Source organism: Alexandromys fortis, unplaced genomic scaffold, assembly GCF_014885135.2.
Source record: "Alexandromys fortis isolate MF-2015 unplaced genomic scaffold, M_Fortis_MF-2015_v1.1 scaffold_158, whole genome shotgun sequence".
Classification (NCBI taxonomy): Eukaryota; Metazoa; Chordata; class Mammalia; order Rodentia; family Cricetidae; genus Alexandromys; species Alexandromys fortis.
Window position 1 is genome coordinate 2064283 of NW_026068039.1, and position 26527 is coordinate 2090809.

A 26527-nucleotide genomic window follows, 5' to 3' on the forward strand; every position below is an offset into this window, starting at 1 on the left:
GACTTACCCGCAGCACCGCCCTCCACCTGTAGGGGGCACGCTTCCCGTGACTGCCCTCTCCCCGAGGTCTGAGTCTGCAGAGGACTTAGACTAAGGAGGCGTGTCCGCGCAAGCGCACCGGCACTGAAACGATGGCGGCGGCCGAGCGGGCGTGGGGAGCTGTAGCTGGTGTAGCCCGGCTGTGCAGGCGGTAGGTGTGGGCGCCCCTGCCAGCAGTCGCCGCCCTGACACTGGGAGGGGACTGGTGTCTAACGGAGTCTTGTCCTGGCTCCAGAGCCCGAGGCCCGGCCACCCTCTACGGGCGTCCCGTCCCGTTGTCAACCCCGTAGGGATGTGGCTCCAAAGGGAAGATCATTCCCGGGGTCGTTCCCGTCCCTTTCCGGGAAAGCACTTTCAAGGGCACGGCTCGGAGGCAAGCGACTCGAGGGAACCTACCGCCTAGGCCTAGGCCTGCCGTGTCCTGTTGCACTTCAGAGCCACCCTGATGTCTTCCTCAGACATCTGCCAGACCCGTGTGATTCCTGTAGGAAAGGGCCTAACAGAATGCTGGTGGTTACCTTGAAGTTTCAAATGCATTTCATGAGCCCGGTTTGTAGCTCACCTCTGTGCCGTCATCTCAGCACTTGAGAGGTGAAAGCAGGAAGGAGTTCAAGACTAGCTTGGACTATATGAGACCACTGTTTTAAAACTCCTAATACATCTTATAAAAATAGCAGATTAACAGAGGGTTTCGTGGGTTGCCCACTTCTCCCCTGTTTTCGATAACTTTTCTTGAGTACTTTGCTCCGGGTCTCTTAGAATGCAGACCTTCCTGCCAGAGTACCCTTCTGATTTCTCCACTCTGCTGCGGCTTTTCCCCAGGGTTGACGGAACAGTAACCCTGAGATGCCAGGATGTTTCCAAATCCTGAATATTCACTTAATGAGCAGTTACCGGTTGCTACGTAGTGATAACAGCTGCCATTTAGTGAACACTTAGCCTGGTATGTCCATGGACTGATAGGGGTCCCTTAGGGAGAATGATCTACCATGCTCCGTATGCCTTTTGTTTAGAGTGCATTTATTAAGTATACAGCAAACTAGCATAAGCAGCAAGCGGCAGAATGTTGAGAGCCCCAGATCAGACACGCCATTCAGCAGAGCAGACGCCATTCAGCAGAGCTGACGCCATTCAGCAGAGCTGACGCCATTCAGCAGAGCAGACGGGAAGCCCCGGGAACAGGACAGAGGAGGTCCAAGGCAGAGTATCTTCTCCTGGGTATGACTTTTAACTGGCCATTTCTATCATAGGCATCTTTATCTCATGTGGTTAATCAGTAGCTGAGTCTTGTAAGGGGAGCTGCCTGGGAATGATTGGCTTCCCAGCTCTGCTCAAGGGACACTGTTTTCACCCCTCCCATTTACTCTCCTGGTCTCAGGAGCACCATGGTTTTACTCTTCTGTTCTTTGCCCAACAGGGAGTCTTGGAGGACAATTTGAAGCAAACACTTAAGGCAGTGGATCCCTGGTTCGCAAAGCTAATTCCTAGCAGCCAGGGCTACACAGTGAGACCCTGTCTCAAAGTTTAAAAAAAAAAAAAAAAAAAAACACTTAAGGCAGTGGATCCCTGGTTCGCAAAGCTAATTCCTAGCAGCCAGGGCTACACAGTGAGACCCTGTCTCAAAGTTTAAAAAAAAAAAAAAACTGATTCAGAAGTCAGAGCTGGAAAATTTTTCACTACTAAAATGTCCTTTTTTTTTCCTTCTCCAGCTGTAGTTACTTTCAAAGCTCCCTTTGTTTTTACTTTAATGACGCCTTGAAAATACTCAGTCAATGCTTCTCTATCAGAGGGAAAGGAAGTTCCACCACTCATGTCTGTGATTCCAGAACCAGGGAAGCAGAGGCAAGAGTTTGGTGGCGCGCGCCTTTAATCCCAGCACTCAGGAGGCAGAGGCAGGCGGATCTCTGAGAGTTCGAGACCAGCCTGGTCTACAGAGCTAGTTCCAGGACAGGCTCCAAAGCCACAGAGAAACCCTGTCTCAAAAGAAAAAAAAAAGTCTATGTGAAAGTTTAGAATTTTTTTTTTTAATAAAAACATGACATTTGAGTAAACATCCCTCTAGGGGAAGCAGGACTTGTGTATCAGGGGAAAAGCTTTCTAAAGACAGTCTATGGGGAGCCTAACTGTTTAGCCCTTCAGTCCAAAAAACAGATGACACCCAGTGTGTCCGAGACAGAGAGCTCAGGGAAGAGTCTTGGAAGTTGAGGACTGGTTACTGGTCAAGCTTTTGAAGTCCATCACTTGGAAATCTGCCTTTTTTTTTTTTTTTAAAGTAAGATGGAGTACGTTAGGAGCAGACAAATGAGTCGATTTGAATTAGCGTCATCTAGGACCATTCCTTGTNTACCACAGAAGTCCGTGGAGCCACCTGGCTTCACCGTGATACCCTGTTTCCCAACAACAGCAAAACAGAGTCGACTCCTTACCGTGTCATTCATTGTTTTTAAATATAGGTTCTGTCATGTGGTGACTCCACACACCTTCAAGAAACAACCTCTGCACCAGTATGTACGAAGACCGCTTTTCCCGATGCGTGCACCCTTGTCTCACACAGGTACAGTTTCACCTCTTCTGAGGACATTGTGTGGTGGAACCAGTGGAACAGTGCTAGAGTTAGCGCTCAGAAGAGACAAAATTTTAAAGGTTTCTTCAAAAGTTTTTATTACATTTCTTTGTATGTGTGAGAGTGTGCCACAATGCATGTGTGGAGGTCAGAGGACAATGTGAGTTAGGTCTCTCCCTGTGGGTTCTGGGGATTGAGTGCAGGCCTTTAGTGGCAAGCTCCTTTACCTCCTGTGCCATCTCAGCAGCCCAGGAACTTGTCCATCTTGTGTTCAGAGGCACATAAAAAGGCTCCAGCGAGTTTCTGTCCACTCCCCTCCATGCTAAAGCCGTCCTTTACTGTGATTCGTCAGAGGACGTTATCTGTAGACTGGTGAAATCTCTAAGTCTTATGAGCACATTTTGAGAACATGAGTTGCTCAGTAAATGATTTCTTAAAGGAAATATTATAAAAAGAAGTTACAAGTGGATTTGTGTTTGAGAGAATCGTGTAGGAATAGCTGTAAATTCCTGGCTTTTCTCCAAACTTCCTAGCATCTGATTGTGAAGTAGTTTGAAATATGAGCCCTGTACTGTAATTGGGGAAGCTTGGAGAGGGGTGGCTGTGCGTGGCTTGACGTCATGGATTAGCCTCTCTCTCTCTCCATGTTACCTTTCTCTGGGGTGAAGCTGAGGGCATGACGTGAGTCAGGAGGAGTTCTCACCTCTTCTCTTACTGGAGATGAGGGAGGAATGGTTGTCTATGGCCTGCATGCTTCCTTGAATCTCAAAACGTCTTGGATGTAAATTCTGAGTAACTCAGCAGGTGAGGCCACTTTAATTGCTTAAATTTTGTGGGACTGAAGTTTGTGGCTTTCTGGTCTCTTCCTGTTGGACACTCGGTGATTTCAGCCTTTGACGGTTCCTATTTCTGTTCTGCAGGAGCTGATGCCTGCCTAGTTAGGAACCTTGTAGTACCATTCCCCAAAGGGAAAGAAGTATCTCACATCAGCCTTGATCCTGTGCTAACTCAGGACACTTTTAGAAGTGTCCATTGGATGTCAGAGCTAGGATTTATTTATTTATTATTTATTTTTGATTACAATGTTTCTCCGTTCCCTTTCTTCCCTATAAGCCCTCCATATAGCACTTTCTACTCCCCTTCAAACTCAGTCTCCCTTTTCACCAGTTTGTTATTGTTTGCACGTATGTATTTGTATATCCATGTATTTTCTTAAATACAACCTATTAAGTCCATATAATGTTATTTGTAAGTGTATGGCATTGTTTTTAAAATACCTAATTAAGCCGGGCGGTGGTGGCACACTCCTTTAATCCCAGGCAGGGAGGCAGAGGCAGGCGGATCTCTGTGAGTTCGAGGCCAGCCTGGTCTACAGAGCTAGTTCCAGGGCAGGCTCCAAAGCTACAGAGAAACCCTGTCTCGAAAACCAAAAATAAAAAATAAAATACCTAATTAAACCAAATTTAAAATACAATTGGAATGATTTTGTTGACTATCTACTCAGATTAGTATTGAGGTAGCTTTTTTATGTGAAAGGAGAAAAGTTGTGTGGGGACACTGTATTTTTCTTAATTTTTACTCCCCAGTTGTTTGGTTTGGTTTGGCTTTTTGAGAGGAGCTTGCTAAGCTTCCAAGGCTAGCCTGGAGCTTGCTGTGTCGCTGAGATTAGCATGAACTCAGGGTCATCTTGCTCAGCCTCCCACTCTGGGGCTGTAGGCACTGGGCAACTCCAGTCATCTGAGTCTAGCTTTCAAATAAAGTTTTGTTTTGTCTTTGTTTTCACATTTATAGTTTCATCCTTGGGTACTTCCAAAACCTCCTTTTCTGTAGACCCGATTTAGTCTAGTGTGTTGAGTAGGAGAAAGCCAGATTTAATCCTTCAGGTTCAGTAAAGTACCTAATGAGTACATGACTTTAGTTACCATAATAAATTACTTAATAATTTAGTAAATTATTAAGACAACAAAAAGTGAAGCCAGGCATCGCAGCCCACACTTTTAATCCCAGTACTCCTTAGGCAGAGACAGGCAGATCTCTATAAGTTCAAGACCAACCTGGTCTAGATACTGAGACTCTCTCTCTCAAACAAGCAAACCTACAGAAAATGGCTGGTTCAGAACAGAAAGTAGTGGCAGTTTTTCTTTAAAGTTTTGTTTAAAAAATTGTTTGCTGTAAAAGCAGATTCTTCCTGATAGGAGGCACAGGACTTTTAATGACATACTTGAACATCAAAGTTCAGGCATTTTAACTTCTTAGGATTTCTCTAAGCATCTTGGGAAATAAAGTTTGTGGGATTTTTTTATTCCTCCTAATTTTTCTTCCGTTTATTTAAAAATGAGCACTTGGGGGGGGGAGGGGGATGGAGAGATGGGTCAGTGGTTAGAGCACTTGCTACTCTTGCAGAGGGCTAGGTTGGATTCCCAGCACCCATATGATAGCCTACAGCCATTCATGACTCCATTCTAGAGGGTTGATGGCCTCTCCTGGCCTCCACAGCGCTGCAGACACGTGGTAAACATACATACATGCAGGCAAAATATTTACATATATAAAAAATAAATCTTTAAAAATCAGAGCACCTTGTTATCTAGCTTAAACTTTTTTCTAGCATAACACTCTTTCTCTTTTTCAGTACGATTCATGTTTATTCAAACACAAGACACCCCAAATCCCAACAGCTTAAAGTTTATACCAGGAAAGCCGGTTCTTGAGTCGAGGACCATGGACTTCCCCACCCCAGCTGCAGCTTTCCGCTCGCCTCTGGCCAGGTACCGTTTCTGCTGGGTATCCCAGGAAGCACAGTGGCCCTCTGTGTTTGGGCAGCCTTGCAGAGCTAGCACATTTGGTTGGCAGCTTGGTTTTGGAAGAGTTGAGTTGAAATTACAAAAACTTTCTCCTGGAAGTGTATTTGACAGCTTAGTAGCATAAATACTTAAGAAGGAAGTTCACCAAATGGGTAATTATGATAAATTTCTGATCTAAATCTTTAAAACTCTAAATGTTAAAAAATTGTGTGTATGTGGGGGGGGGCAGGATATGAGTGTGGGGTGGTATGTGTGTCGGGGGTCAGGGTATGAGTTTGTGGGTGGGGGAGTCAGGGTATGAGTTTGTGGGGGGGGGCAGGGTATGAGTTTGTATAGGTGTGTAAGTGTTCATACACAGAGTCCAGGGAGTGTCCTTGTGTGTCCTCTGTCACTTTCTATCTTAGTTTTTATTCGTTTGTTTTTGTTTTTTAATATTTATTTATTTATTATGTATACACTGCATCAGAAGAGGGCACCAGATCTCATAGTTGCTTGTGAGCCACCATGTGGTTGCTGGGAATTTAACTCAGGACCTCTGAGCCATCTCTCCAGCCCTCCATCTTAGTTTTTTAGATTTTTAGACAGGGTTCCTCTGAGCACCCACTGCTCCCTTACTTAGCAGACTGGCTGTCCAGAAGGTCCTCGGGATCCCCTGCCTCTCAAGCGCTGGGGTTACAGGTGCGTGCTGCCATGACCAACTGTGTACATGTCTGCTGAGAATTAGAACGCAGGCCCGCTCATGTCTGTGCTGTGCACTTTATCCATTGAACCATTTTCTCCAGCACTTTTCAAAATGTTTGGAGATGGGAGATGGACATCACTTGTAGCCTCGTCTGTGCTGTGTAACTGGTTGGCCTTGAACCCTTGTGCCTCCACTTCCTGGTGTTGGGATTACAGATGGCTGTCACTATGCCCAGCTTGAATCTCTGATTTTCAAGAACTTTAAAAAGGTGCTCCTTTAATTCCAAAGGAAAGAGTAACTAAGTTTCTAAGTTTCCATTCAGAACCATAAATGATGGCAGTTGTCAGATGTGGCACGGCCTTTTAAAATCAATGAGGACAGTTTCTGAGTTCACGAGAAACATATCAGTGTGTCAGGGTGGTAAATAAAGTTCACCAAGCCTCCTCTGAACCTGTGGCCAGAGCAGTCATTTGTGCTAAGAAACACTAGAGTCGGCACCAGCTGAATTCTTGTTAGCTTGCTTTTCCGTGCAGAACGTGCACTCTGCCTTTGAGTTGCACCCTGACACTATTGGAATCTCCACCCTGATGCTCCTTGCCAAGCAGATGTAGAAATCAGCATAGGTGACCTTCCCATACACGACCTGAAGGCAAAGTGAGGCTCAGAAGTTTTTAACTTTCTAGCTCATAAATGTGTACAGTTTTTCTGACTTAAGCGTGCCATTTCTCATAATGCACTGTAGACCATTTATTTTTCATGCTTTTGATACAGACAACAGTTAGAAGTGTGTACATTATACTTTAGTGCACATGCCTGTGTATATGTGTGTGTCAAACAAGTGTTTGATGAGTATTTCCATCTTTTGCACTGGTACAGTAGGAAATAGTGAGGTGGTTAACAGCACTTGTTTCCCTTGCAAAGGATTCGAGTTCGATTTTCCAGCACCTAAGCAATTCACACCTACCTGTAACTCCAGCTCTGAGGGGCTCCAATGCCCTCTTCTTGCCTCTTCAGACTCTGCACTCTGCACTCATGTGCAGATACATAAAACAAATAAAATAATTCTTTAAAAAATTACAGTAGGTAATAGGCATTCTCATGTTTTTCATTTATTTTTGTTATTTAGTTTAGTTTTATTTTTTATTTTTTTAAAGATTTATTTACTATGTATACTACAGTGTTCTGTCTGTATGTATGCCTGCAGGCCAGAAGAGGGCGCCAGATCTCATTACAGATGGTTGTGAACCACCATGTGGTTGCCGGAAATTGAACTCAGGACCTCTGCAAGAGCAGCCAGTGCACCTAACCACTGAGCCATCTCTCCAGCCTTAGTTTTATTAGATATAATGAAGTCCTGATCACTATTTAATTGATTTCACAGCTCTATATTATGTTTTTTTCTAAAAAAGAAATATAACTTCAGGAAACACACAGGCATACAAGATTTGCCTAGGATGTTTATTAGTGTAGTTGCACAAGCATGTGTATAAGCAAACACTGACACATGAAATAAACAAATCTAAAAACTAACATTTACAAAAAAGACATATATGTGTGTGTGTGTGTGTATCTGTGTGTCTTTCTGTCTTTGTAATGGATTAAGTAAAACGCTGTGGATTCCCTAGTGGCTACAGCAGCCCCAAAAACTGCAGTGGCAGTGGGCATCGCGTCCTGAGAGAGCAGCCAGTTCCAGTCCCAGAAAGGGATGGCGCAGTTCCTAAGTGGCTGCAGTGGGCCACGAGGGGCAGTGATTCCCACAAGGAGAGACAGACAGATGGGCATGCCATGAGACCATGGAGAAGAGAAGGGGCTCAGGCTAGAAGCTGAAGATCAGCTTGCCTGGGGGAGGGGGGGCAGCATGGCTTGTCTCTTAAAGGGACAGAGCAGACCATTTACAATCTGTCTGTCTGTGTCTGTGTGTCTGTGTGTCTTGCAATACTGGAGATTGACTCTAGGGCCTTGGGCATGCCAGGCAGGAGTTCTGCCACTGATCTCCAGCCTCAGCCTGAGACATAACATGCTGTTAAGAGAAGACAAGTTGCAGAACAGTGGTGCAATGTGATAATATCCATGTAGCCCTCCTCCTAAATAAAAACAGCACACGACTCCATGACAGTTCCTGGAGAAATGCACACCAGAAGGACAATCTAGGATTTTAATTTCCTGATTAGTTTGATTTTAACTTTTTAGCGTTTTTGCTCTTTTGAGATTGGTCTCAGTAGTTCAGGCTAGCCTTGAACCTACTGATCCTTTTGCCTCCATCTCTTGAGTTCTGACTTAGAGGCTATGCTATGGTGCCTAATGGTGTAGGAGGTAGGAGGTCCTTCTGTCTATGTGTTAATGAATAAAGAACTGGCTTGGCCTATAGCATGGGAGGAGGAAGGCAGCATTAGACGCCATGGAGCCACCATCAGAGATAGACATACTGAAACTTTGCTGGTAGGCCACGACCTCGTGGTAATACATAGATTAATAGAAATGTTAAATTAATATGTAGCTAGAGTTAATGGGCCAAGCAGTGATTTAATTAATAAAGCTTCTGTGTGATTATTTCAGGTCTAAGCTAGCCAGGCAGATGGGAATGAACAAGCAGCCTCTTCTACCAACACCTGTCTTTAACCTTTTATTGTTGAAATGTTCGCAACCAAAAAGTTAGTGTAGCCAGCCCTGTGTGGTGACACATGCCCATAAGCCCAGCACCCTGGTAGCACAGCAGGACTAGGAGTTTGAGGCTAGCCTGCACTACACAGTGAGGCCCTTTGTAAACACATACACACACCCCAAAACAACAAGCAAACCAATCAACAAACAGTCAAAAATAAACAGTTCACTAGGGTGATGAGCCCTCACTGAGCATGGATTGGGCGCTAGGTTCAATTTTCTACTACCACAAAACAACTAGGAAAAAAATTCCTGTTTCTTGTATTCCTAGAGTTTTTTTTATCTTCAACTAAGTAAACTGGTCTTGTCTGTGCTGAGCTGCTGTAGGGGATGTTTTTGCTAAGCTTCTGAGAGAGGTCAGCCTATCTTTTGTCTTCCGGGAACCTGGCACTTAGAGATGCCAGGTATCTTCTGAGTGAAGGAGCGGGTGAGCCTGTGTCTGACTCCAGGAAGGGCTTCAGAATGCCCTTGTGGGTCTCGGCGACGCTTTCTTTTTCCGTGTGAAGATGTGCTGCGGTGTTTGCCTGTGTCACAGCCTTTTCACTGATTGCCAGACCAGACGGTGGGCGTGTTTGGGGGCGGTGCTCTTCAGATCCATGTTTGCCTTTGAGGAGCAAGTGTGCTGTGCTCTTGGGCAGACACCTAGGGTGAGGCAGGTGGCTGCAGGATGTAGGAACAAAGCTGTCTGGAGTAGATAGTGTTCTAGCCAGGGATGGCTAACTTGTCTCTTTAATTCTGCATGGGTTTATGGTCTTTCTTGACATCTTTTTCTTCTGTATCCACAGGCAGTTGTTCAGGATTGAAGGAGTGAAAAGTGTCTTCTTCGGCCCAGATTTCATCACAGTCACAAAGGTACAGTCATGAATATAAAGCTAGACTAGCCGACTTGTAGCTATTTCTGAATCCAGTGCCCCTCCCTCTCCAGAACATTATTTGTTCTTTGGTTTTCAATTTCCCTTCTTTGGTTTCTCATAGATAGTCTTGCTGTGTAGTTCAGGCTGCCCTGAAACCTATGTCCTTCCTTCCTTGGACCCCATTGCTGGCATTACAAACATGCACCACACTCTACCCTAGAATTTTCATTCTTAGTGTGCTACAGTTTTTAAAATGCCAGCAATGGGGTCCAAGGAAGGAAGGACATAGGGTTCAGACCTGGATGGAGGAGGGTGGTCCTTGGACTTCCCACAGGGCAGAGAACCCTGATTGCTCTTTGGGCTGACGAGGGAGGGGGACTTGATTGGGGGAGGGGGAGGGAAAGGGGAGGCAGCAGTGGGGAAGAGACAGAAATCTTTAATAAAAAAAAAATCTCAGGTGAGGGACTGGAGAAATAGCTCTGCAGTTGAGAGTGCTGGTCACCTTTGCAGAGAGCCCAGTTTAGATTTCCAGCACCAACATGGCAGCTCACAAACATCTATAACCCCAGTTCCAGGGACCTCGTGCTCTCTTCCAACCTCAGTGGGCACCAGCCACACACATGCTACATATACACATATGCAGGCAAAACATTCATGCACATAAAATAAAATAAATAAGTAAATACATAAAAAAAACTCAGGTGATGTTTGCTTCTTAGATCTGTCAAGTTGCTAAAGCGCCTTTTCTAGCTGCAGTTAGTTATGATCCAGGTATAACTGATCCTACAGCCTCATCTGTACAGCAGGGTCAGTGCAGTGTCCAGAATTACAGGGCTAATCCACAGCAGGGTGAGGCCTTGGCGGGACTAGGAGTTCAGCTTCCAGGCTACTAGAATAAAAATTGTTTTTCCATAAAATTTAAATAAATTAAAAACATTTTAAATTGCGTGTTTTATTTTGTGTGTGTGTTTGTGTTCAGGCATGCACGTGGAATCAGGACAATTTACAGGAGGCAGGTCTCTCCTTCCACCATGTGGGTCCCAGGGATCAAATGCAGGCTGCCAGGCTTGGTGACAAGATTTTACCCACTGAGCAATCTTGCCTGCTCCTAAATAGTATTTTTACTAAGTCCTGCTGCGAGTTGATGGAGTAAAAAGGGAATCAAGTCCATATTATGAACAAATTACATATGCATCTGTCAGGTGCCGTAGTGTAACACCCTCTCTGAAAGGGATGTGCTTATGCATTCTTTTGACAAATGCATGATGGGGGAGAGTCTTCTGTTTTGTGTAATTTCATTGGTTAAATAAAGAGACTGCCTTGGCCCTGATAGAACAGAAAATTTGGTAGGTGGAGTAGACAGACAGAATGCTGGGAGAAAGAAGCTGAGTCAGGCAGTCGCCATGATTCTCCAACTCCAGACAGACGCAGGTTAAGATCTTTCCTGGTAAGCCACCTTGTGGTGTTACACAGATTATTAGAAATGGGTTAGATCAATATGTAAAAGCTAGCCAATAAAAGGTTAAAACTAATGGGCCAAGCAGTGTTTAAAAGAATACAGTTTCCGTGTAATTATTTTGGGGCATAAGCTAGCCAGGCAGCTGGGACCCGGGCAGAACACTGCCCACCGCTCCTCTTACAACAAGTGCACATACGACTAATTTCAGATACAGGGAGTTTTTGCATAGTTCAGTGTCCTGCAGCAGTACTGTGAGCTGGACCAAGGTGGTGCATGCCTTTAATCCTAGCACTCAGGAGGCAGAGGCTGGTGGATCTCTGAGAGTTCAATGTCAGTCTGGTCTACAGAACGAGTTCCAGGACAGTCAGAACTGCAGGGTGGGACCCTGACTCACCAGAAAAAAAAGAAAAGATTCTTGAAAGATCTGAGGTGGTAGTCTGGATTTGCTTTGCACTTGGTTGGAAATGCAACTTGTTTCTTCAACATGATTATAGGAGAATGAAGAATTAGATTGGAATTTACTGAAACCTGATATTTATGCAACCATTATGGACTTCTTTGCATCTGGCTTACCCCTCGTGACTGAGGAAACGCCTCCAGGAGAAGCAGGTAGTGTTGCGTTGGTAAGCGATGCTTATCTATTTCTTACTGGATTTCCTGCTTTGCCCACCCTCACCTTGATTGCAGAAGTGACCAGAAAACAGATTTTAAATGTTTTTATTAGAATATATTAATTATACATAATTATGGGTTTCACTATGGCATTTTATACATGTATATGATGTGTTTTATCGTAATCACCCTCTTTTCCTCTTTCCTTTTCTCTTCTTGCTCATGATGGTCCCCTTTCTCTCTCATCCAGCCCCGCCTCCACGGTCATGCTCTTTGTGTGAGTGACTCAAAGGAGGCCTGGTAGGGTTGCTCATAGGAACTTGGGTGAGATGTCACCTACTGGGGCACGGGCACCTTATCAGTGCTTATACCACTATAGACAATGGCCTTCTTCCCCAGCAACCAGTAGCTTCGTGTAGGTCCTCAGGGAGGGTGAAGCCTCTTTCCATTTTCAGGGACCTGATTTGAGATAAAAATATCCGTTTTTAAAATTATTTTTTATTTGATTTGTGTGGGTGTTTTCCATACATCTCTGCCTGTGTACTACCTCATGTGTGCCTAGCCAGATGAGGCCAGGAGAGGGTGCCAGATCTCCCTGGAACTGACTGGAGTTAAAGACAGTTGTGAGCCACTGTGTGGGTGCTGGGAGTCCAACCTGGGTCTTCTGGAAGAGGAGCCAGATAGTGTTCAACAGCTCCCCACCCCATCCTCCAGCTCTTACCTTCCTTCTGCACCTCCCCCAACACTCCATGATGCTCTCTGAGTCTTGCTGGTAACTAGTCCCATTTAGGATTGAACATCACTTGGTTTCAGCACTGCCAAGTTCAGAATCTCTGCAGTAGCTTCTACCTACTGCTTGAAGAAGCTTCTCTGGCCAAAGATAGCAATCCTAACCTGGACAGAAGCAGGGTTATTTCAGAAGGAAATAGTTGAGTATATCATGTCCTTTAGTCAAACAGCTTCCCCACAAAGGCCGGGCCTCTCCGTCACAGGTTTAACCCAGGTTACAGCAGCAGCAGATATGACTCCCTCCTATGGAGCCGGCCTCAGTTCCTGTCAGGGAGCAGCTGATACCCCATACCAGGCTTGCCACTGTTTCACCAGTAGGCACATCTGGCCTGCCTACTGTAGCCCCTGGGGTCCGTAGCTGAGTGAGATGGTTGGCTCAGTTGTCCCCAGCTCCTGGTACCACCGTGTGGCCCTTGAGCTCACCAGCAGAGAGGAGACTTCAGGAGGAGGATCTTACTGTCTAGTTCTGGGAAACACCCAAGAGCACGGGAATATTTTTAATCATGGAGTGCATTTGGCTCGGGAACCAATTCTTGATGGAACAAAGCTCCATATATACTGTTGTTTTTGGGGTTTTCAAGACAGGGTTTCTCTGTGTAGCCCTGGATGTCCTGGAACTCACTCTGTGAACTAGGCTGCCCTTGAACTCACAGAAATCTGGCTGCCTTTGCCTCCCAAATGCCTGGATTAAAGGCATACACCACCACTGCCAAACTGTTTTCTTAAAAGTTGTGTGAACACTGAATCTATTATGCAAAACTAAAATTTTTAACTATGAAAAATTCTGAGAATTACAAAAAATCATATATTGACACGAACTTGATTCCACTTGATTTAACAGATATTAGTGGTTTCTGGAAGACGGTATCGAGAAACAAGTAAATGTTAATTTTTACATAGTTGCTTTAGACCCAGTTTTTTCCTTTTTAAAAAATTGTTTTTATTGAGCTATACATTTTTCTCCCCTCTCTTCCCTTCCTCTCCTCTCTCTCCACTTCTACCCTCTCCATGACCCCCCCCACTCCCAGTTTACTCAGAGGAGCTTGTATTTTTCTCCTTCCTATGTAGATCCAAGTATGTCTCTCCTAGGGGTCTCCTTGTTGTCTAGATTCTCTGGGGTTATAGACTGTAGGCTAGTTTTTCTTTGCTTTATGTTTATAAGCCACTTATGAATGAGTACATATTATATTTGTTTTTCTAGGTCTGGGTTACCTCACTCAATATAGTTTTTTCTAGATCCACCCATTTGCCTGCAAATTTCAAGATGTCATTATTTTTTTACTGCTGAGTAGTACTACATTGTGTGAATGTACCACATTTTCTTTATCCATTCTTTGGTTGAGGAGCATCCTGGTTGTTTTTAGGTTCTGGCTATGACAAACAATGCTGCTATGAACATAGCTGAGCACATGTCCTTGTGGTATGATTGAGAATCCTTTGGGTATATACCTAAAAGTGGTATTGCTGGGTCTTGAGGTAGATTTTTTTCCCTAATTTTCTGATAAATCACAATACTGATTTCCAAAGTGGCTGTACAAGTTTGCACTCCCACCAGCAGTGGAAGAGTGTTTTCTTTACCCTACATCCTTTCCAGCATAAGCTCTCATCAGTGCTTTTGATCTTGGCAATTCTGACAGGAGTAAGATGAAATCTTAGAGTTATTTTAATTTGCATTTCTCTGGTGTCTAAGGATGTTGAGCATTTCCTTAAGTGTCTTTCAGCCATTTTAGATTCCTCTGTTGAGAGTTCTCTGTTTATAGATCCATTTTTAAATGAATACTAAGGACAAAAACCAGTGTGGTGGTGGTGTACACTTATGATCTCAGCACATGGGAGACAGAGGCAGAAGTATTGCTGTAAGTTCATGGCCAGCCTGCTCCATGTGGCAAGTTCAAGCCAACCAAGGCTTTCCATTGACAGCCTGTTTCAAAAAGAACGAGGTAGGGGGAGGAAGGGGAGGAGAGAAGAGCGTGAAAGAAAGAGGTGATGTTCCGTACCTTCTCCTCCCTTCCTGTGTATGAGCCTGGTTGACTTGCATTTTACTGTACCTATAGGATGAACTGAAATGAATAGGTAGAATTGGTTTCTACTCTTTTTCTTGTTGTTTTAATCTTTTTGAGACAGGATCCAGCTCTGTAACCTAGGTTGACCTGAAATTTACAGTCCTGCCACCTCCTCCATGCTGACATTATGGGCGTGTACCTCCATACCCAGTTTCTGGTTTTTATTCTTAAACTTCAAGTCACTTGTATTACATCACAGCTTGCCTTTCCGCTGAGTATAATTTCTTTGAAGGTTGTTTTAAGCATGTGCTAGTCCATCGGAATGAACAAGGTGCAGCTGCCTTGTCCCTTCACTGTGTGCGTTGCTGGTGCTGCTGTGGACATCTGGTGCAGGCTGCTGTGTGCTGTGCTTTACTGTGTTGACTGTGCTGATGTCATCACAAGCCCTGCTGCTGTGGACACACTGCTTCTGTGTGTGTTGGGGTGGAGGTATAGAGTCTTCCTGAAGGGAATCTAATTACTGCGCTCGTTAGTGTTAGACTCTAGCATCCAAACACCGAGAAGGAATCGCCCCCAGAGACCACCTCACACACCACAGCCGATGCAAAAGCATGAGGATTTTATTAATTCTGTCATGACAGGGTCCCTCAGCATTCAGGAAGCCGAGAGACCTCGAATAGCCAGTACAGTCTACTTTTAAAGGGGCCACAGAAGCAAGGGGGGTTGTTCTTTGACTATTCTGATTGGCTTATTCAGAAGGGCTATTACCAATAATTGATTGGAGAGCTGTTGCCAGATTAGATGAGGTAAGATGTCATTTTGACCCCATTTCCCAGGGGACTGAATCAAAACATATGTATATGGGTAATTGTTCAGGAACTGAGTACATGAGAGTGTAGCTGTTAGGTCCTTGGTTCCCAGGGGAGGAGGGGAAGCACTATGGCACAGAGGCTGAGAGGATTCAGAATTGTCAGAAATGGATTCAGAATTGTCTTAAAGTCTTACATTAGCAGTGTGGGGGAGTCTCTGTTTTCTTAGACCTTTGTTGTCTCTTCAGGTCTTTTCTTTCCTTTTGCTCTTTCCCTTTGGTGCTTAGAGACTCTTAGAGAGCTTGACCTGTCTTCCCTACTGAGCCAACTTCCCACTCCTTTTGCTTCCCCAATCCAACCCCCAGAGAGAATCTCTCTATGTAGCTCTGGCTGTCCTAGAACAATAGGTAGACCAGGCTAGCCTTGAACTCATGAGTGCGACTGCCTCTATTTCCTGAGTGCTGAGATTAAAGGTGTGCGCCAGCACTTGTGTTTTGCTTTGGCTTTGAATCAGGGTCTCACTTCATAGCCCGGCTGATCTCAAACTATCTCTGTGATGTGATGTGGGCTGGCCTTGAACTTTGAATCATCTTATCTCAGAACGCCTGTGACCACTACTCAGTCAGCTACATTTATTTAAACCAGAATGTCTTTGTTGGGGTTTCTATTGCTGTGAAGAAACACCATGACCACAGCAACCTCTTATAAAGGAAAACATTTAATTGGGGCTGGCTTACTGTTCAGAGGTTTGGTCTATTATCATTATGTTAGGGAGTGTGGCAGCATGCAGGCAGACATGGTACTGGAGAGGTAACTTAGAGTTCTACATCTGAATCAGCAGGCAGCAGGAAGAGAGATACTGTACCTGGCTTGAACATTTGAAACCTCAAAGCTCACCCCCACTGACACTCTTCTTCCAACAAATCACATCTACTCCAAAAAGGCCACACTTCCTAATAGCACCTCTCCCATACAGTATGTTAGGTTTAAAATGGTATCTTCTTTTATTTACTATTTGTTTGTTTCTGCAGTTCCAGGATGGACTCAAAGCTTAGAACAGTTTAATATAAACTACTTATAGGGTTGCCGGGAATTAATATTTATTACAGTACAGCATAGAATCTCTGTATCTTTTTGCAGATGAATACATTTCTTGAAAAGAGTTTACATTTTTTATACAGGCATTGGTAAAACTTACATAAAGCTTTACAAAATTCAAACAGTGGCCAAGGATATAGTTCCTTGGTAGAGTACGTGCTCCATGTGCAAAGCCATAGGTTCCTCCCAGCACCACACACTTCATACACACACATGTGCGATCATATACACAGACATGTTCATATGTGCGCACTTGCATATGTACATAGATGTGCACACACACGATAAAGCATTCTTAGTTCAGATTTGCAAAGTATTTGGAATTTTCCAGAAGGCCTACATCTGTATTTGATATAGTTATCTTGAAAAAAAATCACTAAACCAAGAAGCTGAAGGTTAAAAAGATGCTTCATAAGTAGCTGCGCCTTTCCATGTCACATTGACAGTGAAGTCAGATGGGGCATTTCTGTGCTGCGCTTTGGTCCTTGAGAATGTTGGTTTGCTCCTCATCTCATCCCCAGCACGATCAGGCTTCGCTGTAGGATGTATCCCCCTATTTTTCCTTGGTTTTTCTTTTGTGAACCACATGAGCCATGTTACTTTACCAAGCATGTGTTCTATTTTGTTGTTGTTTTTGTTTTGTATTTTGAGGCAAGGTCTCGCTAACTCTATAGACTGGCTGGCCTTGCATTTCCTGTGATCCTTCTGAATCTGTGTGAGTGAACCATGCCTGACTATGCTTTCATGTGAAAGCCCTCCTGGTTTAATGCTTATATAACTACAAAACTGTTACTCTTGAGTTTTTATTTATAATTTGTTTTAGGTTCTGAAGAAGATGATGAAGTTGTGGCAATGATTAAAGAACTGTTGGATACTAGAATACGGTACGTGTTAAAACACCCAGCACCCGCTGTCCCCTCCGCAATCCAGTGCTGCAGAGACAGCTCTCATTAAAGCAGCGTGCTTTAACCGGAGAGTGGAGCAGGGCTCCAGAGAAACAGGGAGTGTAACCAACATAGGTCATCGCCTCAACTGAACTGTAGGCTGTGCCTCAGTACTCAGTGACATCGTTAAAACTATAGTCTGTGTGCGCATGGTCAGGATGAATTTCCCCTCACAGTCTGTGTAGGAAAGAACTTCATATTCATGAGCATTGTGAAGAGAATAGCACCTAAGTACTAACTTCTCGACAAAAATAAAGACAGGAGCCAGGCGTGGTGACACTAGTGTTTCCGCAGGGGAGCAGGGGCAGGAGGAGCTTTGTGAGTTTAGGCCAGCTTGGTACACACAGCAAGACTTTGTCTCAAAAGCAACACACAAAACAGAAGAAAAAAGAGGATAAAAACAAGACTCGTGAACAGCCTGTTTGCACGTCTCTCACAGCAGGCCAGGAAGTCTGGACTTTTAAAATGTTTTCTTCTTTATGTATTTTAAGAAACAATTTAGAAATTTAAAATAAGAGGCTGGCTAAGTGGCAGGGATCTACTTATGTGTGTAGTGCCTCCAGCACTCAGGAGGCAGAAAGAGGTGGATATTTAAGTTTGAGGACAGCCTGGTCTACAGAGCAAGTTCCAGGACAGTGAGGGCTTCACAGGAGACCCTGTCTCAAACAAACAAACAAACCTATTAGCTTTACCTTGAAACTCAACAAAGAGAAACTGAAGTAATACTTAATACTGGAGATATTCCAACTGGTGTTTAAGATAGGTGATTAAAATGTTAAAGAAAATAAATGGAAAGATGAAGAAGTGGTGGCCACACCTTTAATCCCAGCGGGGGGGGGGGGGGGGGGGGGGGGGGGGGGGTGGGGGGGCAGGCAGGTGGATCTCTGTCAGTTCAAGGCCAGCCTAGTCTGGAACAGAGCTAGTTCCAGGACAGGCTCCAAAGCTACAGAGAAACCCTGTCTCAGGGGGAAAAAAAAACGAAAAGATGAGGAATTCCTGCAAGAACAGGAATCTGTAAGAAAGAATATTTGTAGAACTAAAAATACAGTAAATGAAGAACTCATTAGATTACGTTCATGTGCGGTGTGACATGGCTCAAGAGTGGACTCACTCGTGTTGGAATGTAGAACAGTAGTAAAAACCCAGATTGCAGCATACAGAAAGGGGGAATTTGGGGAAAGAAAAAAAGCACAAGGCATCATGCATGCAGAAAAGCACATATGGTGTCCTAAGGGTTAATTGTGTAGAAGAAGAAAAATGACCTATATAGAAGGTGAGTGTGAACAGAAGTGATCTGAGTCTTGGCATTATTTGAGACATGGTAAAAGTAATCTTTCAGGGTAGAATAAGAAATTTGAAGTAGGTATGTCGAGGTGATAGCTGCAGCGAAACATGACAAACAACTGTGCAGAAAAGAAGGCAGGCTAAGGAGTGCTTGGTCAGTGCGGAAGAGAGAATGGAAACAAACGGTAAGATGATGATGTGCTGGAAGCTTTGGCAGATACATCTAAAGGCACATACAGTGGCTAACGAGGATAAAGTTGTCACAGTGTGAGAAAACCAACTTCATGCTCCTTATAAGAGTTACCTGCTTAAAAGTAAGGACAGAAACATTGAAAGTGGGACACTGGAGAACGCGTAGCGTTCGGACAGTGAGGGAGGAGGGCTACTGGAATGACACAGACACCAGAAGGCAGTGTACCTGACAGCTGTATTTGCTATCAAGATCATATTCTAACCATCTAATAACACAGATTCAGAATAGATGAAGAATATTGGACAGAGATAGAAGTAACCCACAGCTAGTGAGGAAATTAAAACCTCTATCTAACAAAGCACAAAAAATAAATGGGCAAGAGAGAGTTTTAGAACTTACTATTTTTATTTATTTATTTATTTTTGAGACAAGGTCTCACTTTGTAGCCCTGGCTGGCCTGGAACTCGGTACATGTGCACCAGATAGATCTCTGCCTCACAGAGTTCCGTTTGCCTCTGCCTCTGATTGCTGGAATGAAAGGCTTAGGACACCACCATTCCCAGGCCAGGGTAGAGTTTTAAACATGTAGTTAGCAATTGACTAAACAGTGACATATGTACAATGTACTCAGCAAGAATGAAATATTATTTTCCTGTGTATATGAATCGTGCGCTAAAGCATCCCTTATCAAATTTCAGAGTTAAATTCATTGAGACTGTCGGGTTTTGTTATTTGGTTCTGGGGCTTAAACCAGGGTCTTGCACTTCATAAGCGTGTGCTCTACTACTGAGCCACCCCCCCCCACCTCTCCCACCCCTATCCCCCCCACCCCGGAATACTGTTTCCTGACTGCAGTGGGATGGAGTACTCTTCAGAATGGCTTAAAGTTAGGCAGGTAACAACCTAAGTCAACACAGAAATTATGGTGGATACTTTAAATGGGATAAATTGGGATGACTCACTAGGTTATATTACTTGTTGCCAAGTCTGGTGACCTGAGTTTCATCTCTGAGACCCACAGGGTAGAAGGAGAACACTGACTCCTGAAAGTTGACCTATGGCCTTCATAGGCACACGGCAGCATATACACACCCCCAGAACAAGTAAATACAATCAAATTAATTAACATCTGCATGACCTTGGCTGGGCAGGTTTGTTTTGTTTGTTTTTATTCAGAAGATTACAAGAAAATTGGAAAAATCAAGGAAAAGACAAATTAGACAATAGTAAAATCATGCCTTTCTCGTGTAAAGGCAGAGTAAAAGATTTTCTAGTATATAGGGCTGACAAGATGGCTCAGTGGATAAAAGCACCTGCTGCTACACTTGGCAACCCAGGCTCTACTCTAGAACCCACGTGGTGGAAGTAGAGAGCAAACTCCACACGCACGCTGTGACACATGTGCAAGCACACACAGACACAAAACAAAAGGGGACAACATAAGGGGGCGGAAGAGGTGGCTCAGTGGTTAAGAGCTCTTACTGCTCTTGAAGAGGACCCAGATTCAGTTCCCAGCATCCACATGGTGGCTCAAAACACCTGTAACACTAATTCTAGGGGATCTGATGCCCTCTTCTATCCTCCAAGGGCTCCTGCATCTATGTGGTACACAAATAATACCCCCCCACACACACACACATACTCAGGCACACACACTTACACATAAATGCCTTATTTAAAGCTTTTTTGAAAGACTTTGCAGTATGTGTATGACAGAATATATAAGAACGACAAATTGAAAGGAGAAACTAAAATAGAGGCTGGAGCAAGCACACAGCAAAAGACAGTAACCAGACAGCCACTAAATGTGGAGGGGTGAAGAATGTGCAGCCTTCCTACTCATTATGTGTATCCAGATCAAACCTCCACAGACGTTACTTCAGATCCAGCAGGCAGGCTCATCCATTTTGATTGACACCAGTGGCTCATGAGACAGGCATGCTCACCTGTCTGGTGGCATGTAAGGGTGGGTAGTTCTGAGAAAGTGGCACTGTTTAAATAGTTACACTTTTGTTGAGATGGGCCTTGCTCTGTAATTTAGGCTGGCTTGGAACTGAGTTTATAGCACAGTCTAGCCTTGAACTCATGGCAGTCCTCCTGCTTCAGCTTTCAGTGCTAGGATTACAGGCATACGCCTCTACTCCTGGCTTATGTTCAGAATTTGCCCCAGGAGTTTTGCCCTCAAGTATATGCCCATTCCTAATACCTACCCACACCAAAAGATGCACAGATGAATCTTTACAGCCATGTTATGTGCACAGTCAAATACCTATCAATAGCTGGATGGTAATCACCTCTGCCATGTTAGTGTAGTGGGATACCATGCAGCCATGAGATGGATATGCTCTTGTCATACTCAACAAGAGCCAGTCATACAGAGAGGAAGAGAAGATGGATACACACAGATGGTTTAAAGTTAGAATTCACGGCCAATGAGGATGCTCAGCAGAGAAAGTCATTTTCTGTTAAGCCTGCTACCCTGAATTCCATTCCCAGAACCTACATAGAGGAGAAGGAGGTGACTCTGGAAGGTTTTGCCTGACCACACGTGTGCCATGCACATGTGTGCGCGCATGCACACACACACAAACGAGAGAGAGAGAGAGAGAGAGAGAGAGAGAGAGAGAGAGAGAGAGAGAGAAATTCAACTAAATTTAACCCAAGTTATGGGGCTGGGGAGATGGCCAGATGGTAAAGTGTTTGTCCTGCAAGCATGGTGACCTGAGCTCAGTCCCCAGAACCCACATTAAGAAAGCTGGGCATGGGTGTATGTTTGTAATCCCTGTGCTTGGGGCAGAAATAACTTAGCCTAATAAATGGGTTCCTGTTCAGTGAGAGACCATGAAAAGCCAAGATGGACAGTGCCTGAGGAGCAGCACTCAAGGTTGGCTTTTGGCCTCTGCGCTACACATATTCATGAACTCCGATCCAAGAACTACACACACACACACACGTAAGCACATGCACAAAGCAGTGAACTATCTTAATCGTTCTCATTGATGGCATGCATCTGCTGTTTTAAATGTGTTCTGAATGTCCTGTGGCCATAGGCCGACCGTGCAGGAGGATGGGGGTGACGTGATCTACCGCGGCTTCGAAGATGGCATCGTGCGGCTGAAGCTCCAAGGCTCCTGCACCAGCTGCCCCAGCTCCATCATTACCCTGAAAAGCGGGATTCAGAACATGTTGCAGTTTTACATTCCAGAAGTGGAAGGTGTGGAACAGGTAGGCAACATTGTGACAGTTTGGGTTATTGATGAAGTGGGGACCAAGTCTATAACCTATCTTCACTTGGGAAAGCTCCATCAGTGGTTCTGTTCTGAGGATTCAGAACACCATGCGATTATATATAGATGAATATAAGCCGATTATATATAGATGAATATAGGCATGGAGGAGCTCACATCGTTTGCCAACCTCTAGTTCCTCCCTTACTCTGTTCCCAACACCATTTTTTTTCTTTTAAGATAGTTCTTGTGTGGCCCAAGATGACCTTGGCTCCTGCTCCCCAAGTACTGGGATTGCAGATGTGTACCACTACATCTAGCCTTTATTAAAAATTGTCATTACATTTGTGTATACATGTGGGTGCATGTGCAGGTCAGAGGACAAAGTGGAATTGGTTCTCTCCTTCCTCTTTATGTAGATTACAGGGATAGAATTCAGGTCATCACCTTTGGCAGCAAGTGTCTTTACCCCCGAGCCATATTGTTAGTCCCAGGTTTTGTTTAGTGAGACAGAATTTCTCTCTAAAATTAGACTGGCCTGTAACTTGCTATGTAGTCTAGGTTTGCCTGAAACTAATAATCCTCCTGCCTCAGCCTCTTGAAAGCTGGAATGACAGGCATGTGCCATCGAGAAAGTACACTGTCGTACAGTGAAAGCAGTACTCAGTTGGGCTTTGGCTGTAGCTTGTTGGAATCTTTTTGTCTCGAAGTGTGTAAGGCTATCGTGGTGATTGGCTGCAGTGATACTAGCGAAGAAACAGGGCCTTTAGGAAAGGCAATCAAGGAGGGGACAGTTATGGATATTTGAGAAACTCTTGTGAGTGCTTCTGTGACTTTAGAAGGTATCTTCTTCCAGTTGCTCAGAGAGTCACTTATCTCTGAGTAGTATTAAAGGCTGACCTTTGGTCTAGCACAAATCCTCATCAGTCCTGTGCTGTTGCAGAACTCTATGTGTGTGCATGTGTGTGAGCACTGTGTATATGCATGGTCTCCTAAAAGACTAGAAACCCTGTGTGTGTGTGTGTGTGTGTGTGTGTGTGTGTGTCAACACTGTGTGTATGCATGACCTCCTAAAAGACCAGAAATCCTGTATGTGTGTGTCTGTGTTATGATTCTTTAAAAATGCTGCAAGATCCCCAGCAGCAGTAGGCAGCAGAAATGATGTGGTTCCCCAAATGGTGGTAGCGGGCCATGTGGCGGCAGGCAGCAGGCCCTGGGAGCAGCCAGTACCAGGCAGAGACGGCTGCCGGTCCCCGAGTGGTGGCTGGTCCCAGGCAGGGAGACACTTGTTGGGCGGGCAGGAGACAGGGACATGGATAGACACATCATATAGAATAGAATTGGATATTTATTACTTAGAGGGGGGAGAAGAAGAAGAGGACAGAGAGAGAGAGAGAAAGGGGGGAGCGGAGAAGTGGGGAGAGAGGCAGAAGCAAAGCTGCCTCTCCGAGAGGAAGATGGAAAAGAGAGGGAGCTCAGGCCGGAAGCTGGAGATCAGCCTGCCTCAGCGGATGGGGGAGGGAGTGGCTTGTCTCTTAAAGAGACAGAAATTATAACTGTGTGTGTGTGTGTGTGTGAGCACTGTGTGTATGAATGGCCTCCTAAAAGACTAGACACCCTGTCTATGCTTGTTTCTCTGCAGCAGCCCTGTCTCACAAGTGTCATTTGCACATTGACATTAATCAAGTTCTTGGGACTCTAACACCAAATTTAGGAATGATTATGCCTAAATAGGATTTGATATACAAAATTCTTTGCATTAGATATTGCTGAAATTGGATATAAAATATTTATTCTTTTAAAGTAAGAATACCCATTTTTAATTAATTTCAAAGAGAAACTAGGAGGAGAGAATTCCTTTGTTAAGTATTTTTCTTCAGAACCCACCCAGATTCCAGTTCCATTTTAGTTTCTGTTGTGTTTGGTTTAAGTTTGAGATGAAGTTTTGCTCTGCTGCCTGGCTGGTCCTGAGCCCCTGGGCTGAGTGATTCTGCTCAGCCTGCAGTAGCTGGGGCTTCTGTTCCACTGTGCCCCTGCTCATCAAGATTTGTTTTTTCATCATTACTCCCCCTCTTCATCCCTGAGGCCTCTGAGAAAAATAGTATTAGTTGGAGGCCAGTAAGATTAACAAAGAGGAAACATTTTTATTCACATGCCAGGGTGGGTACATAATTGACTGTTACAAACGTTAATTGTCATGTAATTGTAGTAGGTGTGGTAAGGAGAGAAACATTCACAGCTTTTTATAACTCCTTCTTTTCAGAGGTGTTGGCCTTTATTATCCAATAATACACCAGCCCACAAAGGACTAGTCTTTCTCTTTTTCCTTTAAGTAGTATTTGTTACCATTTTTCTTCCCTGAAAGTCTTCATACTTCTTTAGGTTTAAGATAATTTTTATTTGAGTAAAATCAAAATAGTTTGTAGAATTATTTCTATTTTAAGAGTGTTTTTGGAATCCCTTTTTAAAAAAAAAAATATTCTTTCTCCTGGTGGTGTTGGTACACATCAGTTTGGAACTCATAGAGATTTGTTTACCTCTGTCTCTTGAGAACTAGAAATAAAGGCATATCTCCATGCCCTGTTTAAAACTTTTAAAATTACATTTATTTTATTTATCATGTTCATGTGTGTATGTACACATATCACAGTGCACAAGAGGAACCTTGCAATTAAACCTCCCTGCGGAGGTTCACTCACCATGTTGAACTTGGGGATCAGCTCAGGTCTCAGACCCAGCAGCAGAGTCTATTCTGGAGCCAACTTTCTGCTGGCCCAGAGTAGTAATATGAGTGGCGGGGCTGCGTCCCTGGCACCCCGACCGCCTAACTAGCTTATGCCCCGAAATAACAACACACAAATTGTATTCTTTTAAACACTGCTTGGCCCATTATATCTAGCCTCTTCTAGGCTAACTCTCGCACCTGGACTAGCCCATTTCTAATAAGGTGTGTAGCATCCCAAGGTGCGCTTACCGGGAAGATTCTAGCCTATGTCCATCCTGGGTCGGAGCTTCATCGCGTCTGCTTCAGAGAGCAGAGCTATTGCGTCTGCCCTGGAGAGGGGAGCATGGTGTCTCTGAGCTCACTTCCTCTTCCTCCCAGCATTCTGTTCTGTTTACTCCACCCACCTATGTTCTAACCTATCAGGGCAAGCAGTTTCTTTATTTAATTAACCAATGACCTTCCTCCATCAGCCCAGCCTGTTGGTTTTCTGAGGTCTCAAGTTGTCTAGACCTGCCTTAGAACCTGCTGTGTAAAGGAAGCTGGCCTTGAATTCCGGATTCTGTGATTGTAGGCATGCACTAGCAAACCAGACAGGATTCCGTTTTTAATTAACTATGTTTTCAAGAATAATTAGTTAAACTTTAGGGAATATATTTCAATACATAAGATGCTTTTAAGTACAAGATGGTTAAACAGGTGAAAGCACTCACTGGGCAAGCCTGGCAACCCAGGTCCCATCCTTGAACTCACTAAAGATGACAGGAGAGAGCTGACTCCAGAAAGTCCTCTGACCCTCACATGCACGAGGCATGCATACCACCCCCATCGCACACTCCCATCACACACACTCCCCATCATACACACACCCATCACACACACAGATCACACCACCCCATCACATATACACACACCCCCATCACACATATCCATCACACACACACTCATCACACACACCCCACCTCACAGACTCTCTTCACACCACCCCATTACACACACAGATCACACCATCCCATCACATACACCCATCACACACACCCCCATCACACATATCCATCACACATACCCATCACACACCCCCATCATACCACCCTCATCACACCACCCCATCACACACACACACACACACACAGTTTTCTAAAAAGGTAAAAATAAATTCCATTACTCTTTTCCCTGAAGAATACGAGCCATTCATTGTCTTTGAGGTGAGGAAAAGGGTCCAGTTCTTTTATACTTATTTAATTACTTTTATTATCTGAGGATCCCAGGTTCTGATGGGATCCTGTGCTGCGGGCTGTTGATGGCGTCCTTGCTCTTGTAGTGCTGTGCATTGTCATGGGCTATTTCAGGCAGGCAAGTGACGTGCAAATCAGGAAAGTAACATTGTCTAATGTTTCCTTAACTCTTGAATTTCTTTTGTTTTCTGGCTCTAGGTGATGGATGACGAATCAGATGAAAAAGAAGCAAATTCACCTTAAATAATCTGCATTTTCTTTTGCTGCAACCTTTGGACTTAACTGTACAGAGTCTGTATTGATCTCTGCTCTAGAAGTTGATTAATAAAACGTTTCCTTCCTCCAGAATGATATAAATATCATTTGCTTCACCTCCCAAGTTATTTATACCATCCTGAGTCATCGTCCACACTTGTGGATTTTATCCAGGGCTATTTTTATTTCTACTCCTCATCTTTCTGGTTCTCCCTTTGCATGCTGTGTGAAGCAGCCTAAAATACATTTCCCATTTAGCTCATTTACATATTTTATATACAGAAATAAGTAGAA

The 26527-nt window shown here is 44.2% G+C and overlaps 1 protein-coding gene across 3 annotated transcripts; it reads left to right on the forward strand.

Annotated features, from left to right (window-relative positions):
* Positions 1 to 78: 78 nt before the first annotated feature.
* Positions 79 to 26326, forward strand: Nfu1 (NFU1 iron-sulfur cluster scaffold). 3 transcript variants are annotated; one of them, XM_050165419.1, is made up of 8 exons: positions 79 to 190; positions 2493 to 2593; positions 5235 to 5370; positions 9535 to 9601; positions 11557 to 11671; positions 17197 to 17257; positions 21845 to 22019; positions 26177 to 26326. In XM_050165419.1, exons 1-8 carry the CDS (start codon positions 132 to 134, stop codon positions 26219 to 26221), a joined length of 759 nt encoding a protein of 252 aa, XP_050021376.1. In that variant the 5' UTR covers positions 79 to 131; the 3' UTR covers positions 26222 to 26326. The 3 variants fall into 3 exon arrangements, with proteins under 3 accessions (XP_050021376.1, XP_050021377.1, XP_050021379.1); XM_050165420.1 differs by lacking the exon at positions 79 to 190 and adding an exon at positions 1081 to 1257; XM_050165422.1 differs by lacking the exons at positions 79 to 190; positions 5235 to 5370.
* Positions 26327 to 26527: the final 201 nt, after the last annotated feature.